This window comes from Sebastes umbrosus, chromosome 21 (assembly GCF_015220745.1).
Source record: "Sebastes umbrosus isolate fSebUmb1 chromosome 21, fSebUmb1.pri, whole genome shotgun sequence".
In the NCBI taxonomy this organism is placed as follows: domain Eukaryota; kingdom Metazoa; phylum Chordata; class Actinopteri; order Perciformes; family Sebastidae; genus Sebastes; species Sebastes umbrosus.
Window position 1 is genome coordinate 14,690,483 of NC_051289.1, and position 16,249 is coordinate 14,706,731.

The following is a 16,249-nucleotide window of genomic DNA, read 5'->3' on the forward strand; positions in this document are numbered from 1 at the left end:
GTTTGCAGACCTCGTATAAGTTGCTGTCCACTGTGGGAACAGCATCAGATGCGCTGGGGGGTCTGGACTGTTGAAGAGGAAATGTGGAGTCATCCTCCTCATCCTCCATGTCGTCCATGTCGAGGAGGTCAGAGCTGGCATCGCCCTCTGCGTCCTCATAGCCCGGCTCCACCTCGAGGAGCTCCTCGAAAAGTGGAGGCATGTCCGGGCAACCAGCGTCCATCGAGTCCGCTCAGCCGGTTGAGGCTCGCGGCTGATGGGTGCTGGTTGTGGCTTTTGAGATGGCTCCAGACAGGCACGGGTCCTGACTACCGGCCACTGCCACTCTCAGCCTCCTTTCCAGGATCTTTTCTGGCATTGACGCACAGTGGGTACATAACTGGGGGTTAGCCAGCGATGCTTGAGCGTGTTTAGCGCCCATGCAAGCTATGCACATAGGATGAGGGTCCTTGCCCGAGATGGAAGCCCCGCATGACGCAGGGCACAGGCGGGATGCAGCCTCTTTAACCTTCGGCTCCGACCCTTTGGTGGGGGGAGCAGCCGAAGACATGGCGACTGGAAAAGGAGCGAAAAGTATAAATATTCAGCCGTATCAGGCGCGCCGTAACGCGTTAGCCTGTCGGTTAGTAGCGTTAGCAAACGGGGTTTAGCCCGAGCTAACAGCGCACCGTTAGAGTCTGCTCGCCGTGACACGTTAGCTGAACTCCGGGTACTCGGCTCGGCTAACAAGCTAATGCTAACTGAACCTAGTAGGCTAGCCGTACGGTATAATGTTACACAGTCACCGGCTACGCCGATAAACAAATACAGGTTAGCCGGACAAAACAGCTCGCCTTAACGCGGACACTGCTCGGTTAATTATCCTGTGTAACACCACAAAGTACACTTCTCACGAAGTACTTACTCAGCAAAACCAAACTAAAGCCGGGAACTGCGTTCGGCGACGTGTTCCTTGACGGGTCGTCTGTGAACTGTTAAGCAGAAAACCAAGCTAGCTTAGATGAGCTGAGGGAGCTATAGTTTCTTCACGGGAAGAAAGCGAGAATGATTTGTAAGGGGCGGTCGACTGTGTTAATATGAGGGGGCGTAGCCCTAACACAGGTCGACCTGTCTGTCAATGACAGACGTTGTGTCATTGGAGCTTCCTTAGTTGGTCACGCCGAGGCGATTCCCATAGTGAAACACCGAACGAAGTTAGAAAAAGAACAATGCTGATTTCAACTTTTGAGCAGCCTCTTCATTCACAGCATACAAAAATGAGATTTGTTTTTTAAGAAAAGATAAATTGACTTTATGACACATTTCTAATCCTCGCGGAGAACTTTTTCCGCAGGACGTAACCTCGTCGTCCCTTCCTGCACAACTTCTCTAATTTTATATTCCCCCCCTGTCACATGCTGTATGCTAACGAGGTGATGACCTCATCATAAAAACACAGTGTCATTCTCTAGAGGACACCGAGACATAGAGGATGAGATGAAACTTTACACTTTTCCCTCATTCCCCCCGCTACTTTGACACTTTGTCTCAGTACAGCGTGTATCTCGTGCACTCGTGTCGACATCTGACGGAGTTTTTCACAGTGGTGGTCCTGACTGTCATCTAATCTCCTTTGGATCGCTGAAATTTGGAGATGTGTTAGAACAAAGTCTCGCTAGAACACGTTTGGCTCCTAATTACAAGACAAAATTGACAGGTAGTGGAGGAGGGAGAGAGCTGCCCGCTTCTTTTTTTGGCAGTAAGATTATTCACTGCTTAACAGCACAGAAGCAGTACAATGTCTGTGGATATAACCATTGTAGAGCTGTAACGATTAGTCTACTAATCGATAAATTGATCGACAGAAAAATAATCGGCAACTATTTCGATAAAAGAAAAGTAATTTTTCATGCAAAAATGTAAAAAAAAAAAGATGTTTTCAGCCTCTCAAATATGGAGATTTATATAGTATTAAACTGAATATCTTTGGGTTTTGGACTGACAAAACAAGACTTTAAAGACATCACGTTGGACTTTGAGAAATGGACATTTTTCACTATTTTCTGACATTTTAAATGCCAAATGATTAATCGATTAATCTAAAAAAAATATTCAGCAGATTAGTTTGTTAATTAAAATAATCGTAAGTTGCATCCCTAAACCCTTGTACACCTAAACAAGTCATTAAGCCTGGGTAATGAATCATGTAATTCGTTCTGTGAAGCGAGCAAATTTGCCTTGGGGTCAGAAAATTTCACTTCATCTCATCTAAAACATTTTCTTGAATAAGTAGAGTCCATATGAACGCCCCCCTCTTGTGGTATTCACAACCTGGTAAATCGAAAGTTTCTGAAAGCTCTGAGTTCACGAGTTGTGACGTGTTAACCTTTAGCATATCGTGTACGAGACTTCCCAGATGAAACAGATGAAGCTATTTTAGGAATAAGTAACTTTAGTGATAGCTTTATTCCTTTCATGAAAATTTATGGCTGTAACTAAAGCTTATTTTCATTGCTGATTAATCTGTTGATTATTTCAGGATTAATCAGTTAGTTGGTGAATATAAAATGTCAGAAAATGGTGAAAATATGTCGATCACTGTTCCCCAAAGCCCAAATGGATGTAATCAAATGTCTTGTTTTGTCCTCAACTCAAAGATATTCAGTTTACCGTCATAGAGAAGGAAAGAAAACAGAAAATATTCACATTTAAGAAACAGGAATAAGAGATTTTGACTTTTTTCCCCCTTAAAAAATGACTCAAAGCGATGAATCGATTATCAAAATGGTTGGCAATTAATTTAATAGTTCAACTAATTGATTAAGCGTTGCAGCTCTAATGAAAATAAGATGCTACTCTAGAGTAAGAGAGCTATTAAAACCTTGTGTAAGTGCATTTAACACTGTATCTACAACAACACTCCCTAAGGAACTGGATTTCCATGCTTTATCCATTACATGTTCCCCAGGGGACCTCCATCCTCGAGGAGATTGAATAAGTGAAAGCATGCGTGGAGAGAAAGCACAAGCTTTACACTCATCTGTTATTTGCTGTCATTGACATGTTGGTCTTTATTTCTCTCCCTCTTCTCTTTCTTATTTCCCTCTTGTTGGTGGGTGTCATTGTTTAAGGAGAAGCTCTCAGCAATAATTCCATTGGTATGATTAAACACACCAGATTACCTTGTGTTTATTTGCCGGCTCTGAGCTCTGTCGCCTCAGCTGTGGTGTGACTATATTAGATGGAAAAGTATGAATTATTAATTGTATAAACATAGAGGGGTGTAATTGTCGGCTCCTATCTCTGTCTGCTGCTGTGGACTGATGTGGAAATGAGCTCCGGTCTGAGTCTCTGAGATAATGACTGGAGCTGAGAGAGGGAAGGGAGGATAAGTAAAAGGAAATAGAGAGCGTGAAGAAAGAGAGGAGGAGGAGGATGAGGAGGAGGAGGAGGAGAGCAGCTGTGCAGCACTATGAAGCGTGTCACTCTATGAGTGCTTGGACATTTACCTTCTCAGTGTGTCATCTGTAAAATCATTCATAAGGATGTACGTACATGTACCTGAATTAGAGATGTACTCTTTCCTCTGTCTACAGCATCAGTCATGAGTGTGTGAGTGCATGCACGTCGGCAGCTTCTTCTGTGTGTGTGTAGTGCATGTGTGTGTGTCTACCTCCTCTCCTGTTGAGCTTGGCGTATCCGGGTGCATATCCGTTGGAGAAGACAGACGAGCTGGTGAAGGCTGTGTGAGGCAGAGGAGAGGCTAGAGCCTCATCACACTTCTCTGTGGAGAGAGAAAGAATAAGAAAAAGAGAAAATGGTGAACATTAGGAAATGTGACATCAATTAGAGAATATACATCAATGCAATGCAAGTCCATGGAGTGGTTGAAGTAGTTCTAACTCACGACATTGGTAATTAAATGTTGAATAAATGGTTTCTCCGATAAGAGCTCCCCGATTCGAGTACTTTCAGCTGAAAACTCTGAAGTCTTGTATTTTCCGCATGGTTTCACTCAGTGTACTGTCAAAAACAGACTTGCTCAAAAGGGCAGAAACACGGGGCATAGCTGGAGGTTGAGGGAAGCTGGAAGTCAGGTCAGTCTGACTTGAACCGCAGGGCCGTTCCAAACATTGTTGACTTCGCAGGCAATCTCAAGAGTGCACTGCGAAATATCCACTATAACAAGCAATCCGGCCTTGTAGCCAGATAAGGATGCATAATTGATTCAGAAAAGAGGAAAAAAAAAGAAAGAAACTGATATGTTAAATAAGTTAAATTCTGGATTGCTCCAGTCTCAGTGCATCAGGCTCTGCACAATCAGATTCTACAATCAAGGCTCTGATCTGTCTTATTCTGCTGTAATTATGCTGCCATCATTTTGCAGACGTCGCAGATCTATACAACGATTTCATCAGGTGACTGTGGTCCCGTATAAGCAATGAGTAAATGCATCAAACGAATCAATGATTGGATGTGCCAACATTTTCTTCAGTGCAACAAAGATAAAAACTGAAATCATTGTATTTGGACACAAAGAAAAACTATTAAAAGTCAGCGCTCAGTTTTAGTCGCTTATACCACGAACAAAGCCAGAAATCTTGGTTTAACATCAATCAACAATTTTAACATCCAAATTAAGACAATTACAAAACCATCCTACTATCAGCATACAGTAAGAATATATCTAGAATCAAAGGACATTAATTCTAGATATATTCTTAGTTGAATTCAAGGACTTTTCTCTGGTTTCTCTAAAAAATCCTAGAGCCCTTACTAAGACTAGGAGAGTGGATCCCATCACTCTAGTTTGCAGATATTTACTGGCCTCCTGTGTGTCCTAAGAATTGACTTTAAAATTCAACTGTTGGTTTATAAAGCACTGAATGGTTTAGGGCCAAAATGCAATTCTGATCTGCTTCTCCATTATGAATCTGGGACAGGTCAGCTGACTGACTGCCCCCAGAGTCAAAACTAACCATAGAGAAGCAGCGTTCAGTCTGCTCCAACTTTCAGGGCTTAAAACTTTTCTGTTTGCCACTATATTTTATTTAGTGAAATTTGAGACTATTGATTCATATTTTATCTTGCACTGCAACTTTTTCATTTTTATTCTATTATTTTGTCTTATACTATTTTATTTTAAAATATTCAAACTGACTTTGTTTTATTCTGTTTTAATTTGAAATTATATTTATGTGTGTCTTTTTACATTGCCTTGTGTTTCTATTATGTGTGGTCTATTTTCCCATGTTTTTTGTGTCTAATGCAGACAACAATTTTTTAAAGTGGTCCAATATTGAGCGAGAAAGTGCAGAAAGCAGCCGACGCAATGTAATCGCTTGGGGCAATTCCGCAATGTCAGTGTCAATCCATTAAAAGTGCTTGTTTTAACCTCTTGCTTGATCCGGTCTGTTTGTATCTGACCACGTCTCGCTCGGAGAAGTCAAATTATGAAATCTTGTCACATCCACAGTGTCGAAATCAGCTAAATATTCAGCCGTGACATTAAAATTATTTTAAATGACACTAAGCTACACTTTCTGTACTCCAACACAACAAACTCTGACAACACCAGCACTCCGCTCTCCAACTTTCACTCACGTTTCCACCGTTTTCTTCCGGCGACAAGTCACATGGCACAATGACAAATGAAAAGTGAAAGGTAAAGAAAACTGTTTCATTCCTCTGTAGGGTCCTTTCCATAATGCTGTCATACACTTAAAATAACAATCTGAGCAACTGTCAGTGGCAAAAACAAGGACTTTTACTGGAGGTACATTATTGACGGTGCAGTATTGCCCGGAGCGATTACATTACAGCTTGTTTAGCGGCTGCCGCCTACATCATTCCTGCTCAATACTGGACCAGTTTTTAAAAATGTAAGTTAGACACAAAAACAAGTTCAAACATACCAAAGTTACACTTTAATGCCTTTATGTATTATGTAAAGCATTTTGGATTGCCTTGCTGCCACATATTCACATAGTTTCATTTCTTGAACTCAATTCCTGCACAAGTGAACTTCCATTTGAAACATGGATCTATCTCAGGAATTAATATGAAGAATTTAAGAAAGGCTTTTGAGCAGACAGATTGTATAAAAGATGTAGTATTGTAGTATAGTATAACAGCAGCAGGTACACTAAAGCCCTAAATTGTCTTTGATTTTTGGGATAGTTTGGGGCATATACAATTTACTGTGGCTATATGTGATACGAGCACAACTGTGATACATGGTTTTGTCGTCAAGGGGAGGATAGTTATATTGCACAGCATAGCACTGATTCTTTCTGTGTAAGACTGACTGTACTGTCCTGTTTTCTTCTTGTAGAACATTAGATATTGGTTACATAATGTAGATGCTCATTTGTGCAAATCATTCATTACTTCAATGACATAGTGAGCAAAAAAAGTAAATACAGCAGCTTTACGATATAGCCTGCAGCACATTACGTTGAATATAATGTAATCATGTAGACGTTGAGTCCAGATACACATTTCCACCTGACTAGCAGAATGAACTGTGGATCAAATGACCTGGAGCAGCGGCAGCCATGAGGAAAATAGTCAGAAAGGCCAGCGCTGTAGTGCTGCTCAGTCCAAGCCGACCTCAATGTCAACTCGCAACTCCTGACGCACTCACAAGAAAACCCGAGAGAAAGCGACTACAGCGGTGTATGCATGAGACACACACAAAAGGCAGCAAAAATCATATTGGAACAAATACTCAAATATATATTCCTGACATACACACAGAGTCATGAAGTCATTTTCCTTCACCCCCCTCTCAATTTGGCCCTTTCACTCACTCACGCACAAACACACTCACCTCTTCCAGTACATGAAGTTTCACACAGAGAGAAATTGTGAATGGTCTGTCAGGCCAGGTAGGCAGTCAATAGCTCTCTGTCATGCCCCACAGTGTAAGTGTGTGTGTGTGTGTGTGTGTGTGTGTGTGGAGTCAGATCTAGAAGAAAAAGACTTGTTTGTGCTTCTGTGCATGTACAACACACTGCATCTGTGTGTGTACAGTACATTGTGGGTGAAAGTCAAAGCCATGTTACCTTCTTGGGCTTGTTAGAGCTATTACTTTGTGTCACAGGTGGGCTCACAGAGAAAAAAAATAACATCATCAGAGCCTGATAATGTATGAGTGTGTGTGTGGGTGTTTCTGTGCGGAAGGGGAAATGGTCTGCAGCCTCCCTCCCGGCGCGTAAGCCAGGTCCATATTTTACATCCTTGCCTGTTTTGACAGCGCGTACACATTCTTGACACACAGGTTCTCCTTTATAAACACACACAATAAGTAATGAGCTCTCTGGCACATTGACCTTGCACTGGCAAAGTAGTAACATCCACTAGCAAGCAAAGGGTGATTGGCTTGCCACCACAGAAATGCGCAGTGCTGTGCACTAGGGGATTGTCAACAGAAATGGGGTTGGGCAATGTAATTTATATAAAAAAAAAAACAATAGTTGCATCCGCTTGGACTGCGTCATAGATCATGTGTGCATATTTTGGCATATGAGGGTTTTTATTAACGCCTCGTTTACACATAGCTCTGTGTACGAATGCAAGTCAACCTCCGTGATATCCGATGTGTTTGCGAAACTCCTCTTTCCATTTTTTTTTGGTCCACAATGCCTCGAGTACGTTGAAAAAATGTAAATTTGTGGCAGACTACAGACAGATCGTATGCACTGTGTGCCACATGAACTTAGCATGTCATGCTTACTGGAATTAGCAAATTAAAAAACTGATTGATGAATACAGCTCTATTTATACATTTTTTTTCTAAGTGAAAAGTTTGACAGCATTTTTGTGAACTATTGTATTAAAAGACATATGAACCACTATGCATGCACATTCTATGTTAGCACAGTTTTCACTTAGAAAAAATATAACATTATAAATGTGACTTGTCTAACGTTAGACTGGACGGCCAAAACCAGACAGTAACTCATAGATATAAAAATACTGTTTTATATGCATGTAGTAACTTCTCTCCCATATCTGCGGTGGTGTTTCTATCCGTACGTAAAGAGATGCATTTCTTCACATTGAACACTAGGGGCGCAATCCTTGTACTATACAGATTTACGGACACAAAACAAAACCCTGTGGAAACGAGGTGTAACACCCCTTTTCAAGGTCTCATTGCAAGGAGGGATATCTGCTTCTTATGGGAGAAGGTGGCCTGGCTCTGTTCTCTATTATACAACTGTTTGTATCCCATGCAAGGGAGTGCAGTGCTTTTAAATTAAAAGGGGATCTTAGCTGAGCTGATGTCATTGGTTTTGACTCATGCCAGCAAACCTAGTGATGTGTTCCTGCTTATCTCCTATTGAAACTGTGCCATGGGTGCACCTCTCACGCAGCAGCATCTGGTCGGGAGAAACCTTTAGGTCACGCTCAAATGTCTCAGAAATTGATCTCGCACCTTCGTTTATGAAAACAAAACCGCATAATTTCACACACATATGCTTACTTACATTAACCCTCCTCCTGCACTAATCCACACAGGCACACACACATATACATGCTGCCTCTTATTCATTCAAACGCATGTGCCCACACAATTACTTTCCTGCAGCTTGGGTCTCTATAGAGTGTCTCTATAGGTTTCTCAGCAAAGACTTCTTCCAGCTGCGCATGAACATGCTTTGTGGATCACACTCACACACACACACGCACGCGGGTGAATACATACTGTATAATTGCATAGAATAACTGCTGGGAGGGAAGGAATGAATGGAATTGGAGAGCAGAGTTAATGGAGAGCAAGTGGATTTTAAAGGAAAAGAGGTGTGGAAGTGTGGAGAAAAAATATAGTACATCATTCAGTGCCTCGAGTTATTTCCTCGGAGCCCTCTTAACTCTCCGGTGGGGGAGAATCACTAGGATTTTAGTGATTGGATGATAAAAAATGATACCTAATCAACCGGCTAATGCTCGCGTACAAGACACAAATGATATTGGAAAAAAAAGATATATATATATAGCACATCACTGGCTGGATCATGTGTGAATCCAGCCTGTGGTTCATTAGGTATAATTTTCACCCAACATGCTTGAGTGAAAATGTGTTTAGCCTGTGAAATCAGAAATCTAAATATAAAACTGTAAATGTAAAACTCTTAAATGTGATAATGGCGACCCCTCCTGAGGCAGCGTTAACATATTAAAGGCTTTGTTTACAGAGTGACTGATTAGATTTAAATATATTTCGCCCGCATGCAGCTCGCGTTCATTTTTACCACCACAGTACATGTGCATTAAGTAGTCTTTGTTCAGCTGATCTAAAAAAAATCCGCAGACATGTTTAACAGTTTAATGAGGGGGTCAGTTTAGCTGCCAACACCTCATCCTTCTTGCACCTGTCTGTGCAGCTACATGCTGTTGTTACTGGTTGCACTGATTCTCCTCCTGTTCTAATTAATTAATAATCACACACATGATGGCATCCCTTGCCTTGTGCATTGTATAGTATATATTCAATACTTCAATGATATGTCTGCTTCTGTTCTGCACATTATACCCCAAAGGCAATCGATTCGGCTCCCAGTTCAATATTTAGCATGCCGCTTAGATTCATGGTTTTGGCTACATTTAACTGCAATGTTCATAAAATGTTCATTATCATATCGAAACCTTCAGAGCTAAGTATGTAGTTAGAATATAGACAGTTATACAAAAGCTGGAATGTAGCTTTGGTCTTTGGTGTACAATAGCCCATAATAATTCAACATTTCACTTACTCAAAGACAAGGTCAAGATCTCAGCAATTTTTTTTCACACAATGAAAGTGATTTGCATCAAAACCTCAGCAATTTACAGCTTAAGTGCTGAGCTGTAGTGACAATGCAACAATGTACAGATAGAGAAGTGCATACAGAGTCAATTGAACCTGGCTATTTCACTTTGTTTGGAAGCCTTGGGTCTTTAAAAAGATGGAACTAGCAAGCAAAAGTGGCAACAACTTAACAACCCAAAGGAAGAAGGCTGTTGACATCTCATTAATAAACTTCATCAAGACACTTCTTCTTACAAACTAGACCAGCAGTGTCACCAGTATTTTAGGTCTATAGTTGTCAACAAAGGGTGCTTTCACAAGCCATAGTCTGTTTGGCTAGTTCGAATCAGAGTGAAATGGATACTTTTGGTTAATTTTTCTATTTAGTTTGGTTCGGTTTTACAGTGCACAAGTTAAAGCGGACCAAACAAAAAAAATAATTAGCTGAGGAGCGTGTACAAAGGAGCAAATTTATCGTTTTCGTCTTGAGAACTGCCCCTTCTCACTTTGATGTATTGCTGTCGAAGTGTTTTCACTTTGACTCGGCACTGATCTATTGTGCAGACTAATCCCTTCTCCAGTTTATCTCGAATGCGTTTATAAATGTTACTATTTTTGTCGACTTTACTCAGCATATTCTGTGTGTTCACTTCGGCCCAGATGTCAAGCAAAAATCTAAGTCCAGGTCAGTCCTCTCCCACTCATGTTAACCTGTCGTTTACCTGTGTCCATCTCAACAAATGCCCACACAGGCTGCCTGCGTTTCGCTTTGCTTTGAAACGGTCCGACATCACATCTCTCACAAGCGATCTCGCACCGGTTGTTTTGGTCCGCAACAGAGTACGATTACTGCGTTCACAACTTCCCAAACGAGCCGCACCAGAGGTTGATTAAAACAGACTAAATGTCGGCTTGTGAAAGCGCCTGAAGATTACATTATAAGATAATGAATATGTATGTATTGTTGTGTGAAGTACTAAAAGTTAGACATGATATCTAATGAATTTTAACCCAACATTTTCTGAACACTTTCCATTTTCAATCTTTACTAACAAGAATGTTGGTCTGGTTAAGATGATAATAGGACAACATATAATCAAGGACAGAGCAGTGAAAAGGAAAGTTGCTGTTGTAGTGAAGCCGACATAGTGTGTCCGGGAAGAACAATGCAGTCTTTTTGGTGGCTTTGGTACTCTACTATATAGGCTCTATTTCATCAATATGAGGCCAGTGTCTGAATAAAATGACAATCTGTACCAGGACACCTTGGTACCTTACAAAATGTCTGGACTTTTTAGAGCTGAGTAGGGAATTCGGGTAAGGCTACGACCTTGAAATTACTGGCAGTAAATCTGTCACTGTCTGTTTTCCCATTTTTAAGCATCTTAAAGGAATGCACCTTTACCAGCAATAGTAATACACCTAAGTGATTTATTGCCTTAGGGTGATTAAATAGCAACACGGAGAGCTGGGATCATAACCATCAATAATTCACTGATGTATCACAATGCCACCTGCTGCAGCACACATACTGTACTTTAGTCGTGTAATATAAAGGACAATAGATCATGAAAGTAGATCAATTAAGTAATGAAATGAAGACCCACATGCACACCTACATAAAATACTTAAAATAGTGCACAGTGTCACCTGTGACCAGCAACTGGCTTGTTACAATGCGGTATAACACATTCATGAATGCAGGTAATATGCTCAGGACTCAAGTTTGAGATCGTGGCTGATATTTGCTCGTGTCTGAAGTGCAAAGTAGGGTTCTGTGTGTTCATGTACTTTAGGGCAAGCAAATGACTACAATATCCAAGTGCAAATGTCAGCCTATTCCCCGGAGGGCAAAAGACAGATAGTTATACGCATGATGGTATGATAAGAGAGGAGAAACAGGTAGGTGCAGTGAGGGAGAGAGAGACAGATAAGATGAGGGGAGAAAAAAAAGAAGACAGAAGGTGAGAGCAAAGGAAAGTGGCTGCCAACCAAAACCTTCTCAGTGACATTTCCAGCTAGGTAAATAACTAGGATGTGGAAAAATAGCAACCAGGAGATGTGTCAGCCGGCTGCCATCATCTGGGACCAGAGCCATGGATAGACAGGGTTTGGCCAGCTTGTTCAAAGGGCTTTACATCGCTGCCACATCTCTGGAGCTAAAGGGAGTTGGATACAAATAGAGCATAATACATCCAGGGTGAAGTCCATGACATCCTAAAGATCAGTTGGCATAAAATCACTGATTGAAGCCACAAAGCTACATTTTTGGCATCCAGAATGTGGCATAATAACACGGAAAACTGGTGGGCAAAAAACTCCTTTAATGAATTGCTGTACCTGCCACATTGGCCATGCAGGGAAGCAGCCCTGACAGAGAGTTTACAAGTACTTAGCACAAAGGCCGAACTCGATGCATGTTTTGAAAATCACCTTGGAGGCTAAATAACGCTCAAAACTAACGCTACATTTCGGCGAGGAAAAACTGGCATGGCCATTTTCAAAGGGGTCCCTTGACCTCTGACCTCAAGATATGTGAATGAAAATGAGTTCTATGGGTACCCACGAGTCTCCCCTTTACAGACATGCCCACTTTATGATAATCACATGCTGTTTGGGGCAAGTCATAGTCAAGTGAGCACACTGACACACTGACAGCTGTTGTTGCCTGTTGGGCTGCAGTTTGCCATGTTATGATTTGAGCATATTTTGTTATGCTAAATGCAGTACCTGTGAGGGTTTCTGGACAATATTTGTCACTGTTTTGTTTTGTTAATTGATTTCCAATAATAAATATATACATATATTTGCATAAAGCAAGCATATTTACCCATTCCCATGCTTATAAGAGTATTAAATGCGCGACAAATCTCTCTTTAAGGTACATTTTGAACAGATACAAAATGTTAGATTAATTTGCGATTAATCACGATGAATAACGGACATTCATGCGATTAATCACAATGAACTATATTAATCGATTGACAGCTCTAAAATAATGAATTTGAATGGACAAGTCTGCTAAAATCTCATCTTTTGCATGCGTGTTTTAACAAAGGTGAAGAACATTGACAGGTGAATTGACAAAGAATGTATTGCGGCTGCTGATAGCACTATGAATTTCGCATCACTTGCAACCGCTATCAGCCTCAAGTTCTGATTCACAAAAGGTATTGCTCTCATACAGTTTTGCAGCTGATTGCAATTATCCAGGTGGCAAAGTATACATTTTACCTTAGTGTCACACGACAGAAGTAATGGTATTGTTTTACGTATATTTAAATTTTTGTTTGTGGTGTTTATATTGTGTTTTTAAATGGACAGACATTGCTCGGACACAAGGATGTAGCCACTGGAAACAACTGTGTGCCAAACATGGAAATAAAGACAGAAGCAAGGAGCTCACAAGCAGCATAGGACAAAGAGAAAAGAGAAAAGAGAAACGAGGGAAGAGGGCAGCGGCAGCGTGTGACCGAGGAGGGGGACAATTGCTGCGCCTGTCTGCGGATGAAGATGAGGACCAGATGTGCATGTGGTCATCGATGACGTATGTATCTGCCTCAGCGTACCTGTGGGCACACTGTGAAGGAAGGAAGGAAGAGGTAGAGGAAGGATCCAGCAGTGCCACCGCACCATGGCAAAAGGAAATCACTGACTGGGCAGCGTTCCCCAGGCTCCGGTGTCAACATCGTCCCCCCCACATGCCAGCCAGCCATAAAATGGAAAGACACTGATGAGTGAGCAGCTGCCACGGTGGCCGGAGTACGAGCCCGGCACATGAGGACAGCGCCATCGAAGAGGGGAATTAAGGACATTTTAATTTATTTCTTATTAAAAACTAAGACTTTTAATCTTGTCTCATTCTAAATATACCTTTTATTTGTTGTTGGTTTATGGCAACATTACCTGGGCTTTAGTTTTTTTGTGCATTGTATTTTAATTTTAACAGTTTTTGTAATACATTATTCTTATACGCACACCCGATCGTGTCCAGCTCATTGGTTGCCTCAGCTTCGCTCTCCACCCGATCAAAAGGACTCTTAAAATAAAACCAAACCTACCTTTCCCCTTCTGCCCTTTTTCATTTGCGCCAAGAACACAGTAGGCAGAACAATGGCAGGGAGAGAAAAAGAAAAATTTAATTTTCAGACCACGAGCTACAGGTCCTGACCGACAAGGTGCAGAGGCTTTCCTCAAAACTTCAGGCAAGAAATTTAAACGTGGCAGAGAGAAACAGTATTTGGGATTTAATATCCCAGTCTGTCAGTGCTGTTGGTGTTTTCAAACGCACACCTTCAGACTGTAAAAGAAGATGATTTGAAGCGGAGGACAAAATAAATCATTCAATGCTGCCGTGATCACTAGAACGTCTTGGCGTGACACCCCTTATAAATACGCTTCAGTTACCGCCAACACTCCGAAGACGCTAGTAATTTCACTGTTGTGTGTGCAGTATTGGTATGGGACTGTCAAGTCTGTCCTCTCAACAACACTGACTGCTGAAGTTTTGGGACTTGGGGGCTTTTCCTGGACTCAAGTCATGAACACAGTATAAGCTGTCAAAAGTGCCAACAGCTGTATGGAGATGCAGTCTGACTCTCCAAACTACCAGTGAGTGTGAGAGTCTCCGTCTGCACATGCCTTTGGTCTCTGGTGTGGCTGGGAGCAGCGTGGGTCGCCTCTTTCTGTTTTCTATTTTTGCCCACATTTATGCTTCAGTTTGACAAAGTCCATCTGCAGCAGATGTGTTTGCTGTCGTAGAAGCCTTCTGCAGTGACCTCATTTATTCTGTAATATTTATAAACTCAAAATAGTCCAAGGACTGTTTTACTTGTCAGCCTTCAAGAAAAATATTCTCAACAAACCACCCGCACAGATTTGCTTTCTGCTGGTGTAAACAAAAGCATCAGAAAACTGATACCCTCTGACTATCACACAGGAAACGTATGGACTGCCTGAACTAAATGATTCAACTATAAGTATAATTCAACCTGGTCAAATTATATGCAGAGTTGTCAAAGTCTGGCAATTAAAGCGACTCTGATTCCCAATCTGCTTTCAAAAACTGAATGAAGTTAGTCTTCTTTTCCGTGGGGGTCACAGAAAAAGAGTTTCAAAAGCGGTCAAATGGCCATTCGCTAATTAACAAGCGGTTACATATGCGTGTCGGCATGTACACCTGGAATTGCGCGACAGCAGCTCCCCAGCGGGCTTCACAAAGAGGTATAGTACACAAGTTAACAGATGTTCCGCAGCATAGAAAAGGCCTCAGTAATTGGCATTACAGATGGCTGTTCCTACCATTTGCCAGTGTCCTCACTTCAAAACAAAAAAAAATGTGAAGTAAACACAAGTACGGACACCTCAGCAGGGTGGATGTAGTAAAAAATGCGTGGGTGACACGGTACACAGTCCTGTAAATAGCTTCACACCATTCCCCTAATCTGGAGGTGCCAGTAAGACGCCAAGATATGCTGCAATGCACCAACAAAGCAGGGGTGAAAAAAAAAAAAATCGATTTGCTTATTTTTTACGATTTTGAAATTGATTTTTTATGCCAGAATTGATATATTTGCTTCATTTGAGTCCATGCAGAGGTGAAAGAAAGTTACCGCTTTTATTGTTGTAGTTTGAGTAGCGTGACGTCATATCCGTTCCGTATCCGTCAATCAAAACAAACAGTAGCCGACCAGCCGTAGTGAGAAGGAACCGGCAGATGCAACAGAGCAGACAACAGCGGAGGGTCGGCGTGAATACGACGTGCATCCTCACATTTTAAATCCAAAGTGGTAAACACTACACATACAGTAAAGTATGAAAACACATTGTGTTTCACACATTGACAGGAAAAGCACAGCTTGACATTATGGCTAAAGCTGCATGTTAACTCTGTCATGTACAGGAAACGTTATCGTATTGCGGTAACGTTTGGTCAAGCCGGCCGTCACTCTCATCTCTGTGGTCAAATCGGCCGACGCTACAACTGTAGAGCAACCATATACTGACATTTATGGTAAATACAGTGAAACGGAATTGACCATGGATGTATAAAGAGAACGGAGCTAATGGGGAAAGCTAGCAACCGACTTGGATTCTATTCACCAGAAGTATAAAACATTACATGTCCCTTATAAATTAAAAATAAAATACCACTAATTTATGAGGTAAATGTCTTTATTCTTTTATTCAACTGATATCTTTGACTACATACATGCAAAATCAAAATTTTTTACTGATTTAATTTAGATATTTTCCAAAGTAAAAGTCCCGAGAAGTGTATGATTCAACTTTTGCCTATGGTCTAGTATTAAACAAGTTAACAAAAATAAATAGCAATAAATTGTAATATCGAATCGCAATACTTTTATAATGACAATATCGAATTGGCTCCCAAGTACCGTGATAGTATCGAATCGGGAGATAGGTGTATCGTCCCAGTCCTACAACAAGGGCAGGGAAAAGAAGAGTATAAAC

The 16,249-nt window shown here is 41.2% G+C and overlaps 1 protein-coding gene across 1 annotated transcript in view; it reads right to left on the reverse strand.

The window, feature by feature from the left end:
* Positions 1 to 16,249, reverse strand: part of cntnap2a (contactin associated protein 2a) — a 396,601-nt gene that overhangs the window by 229,132 nt on the left and 151,220 nt on the right. Inside the window, exon 5 of the mRNA XM_037756451.1 lies at positions 3,653 to 3,763. Within this exon, the coding sequence (XP_037612379.1) occupies positions 3,653 to 3,763 (111 nt within the window). The remainder of the gene's footprint in view (positions 1 to 3,652; positions 3,764 to 16,249) is intronic.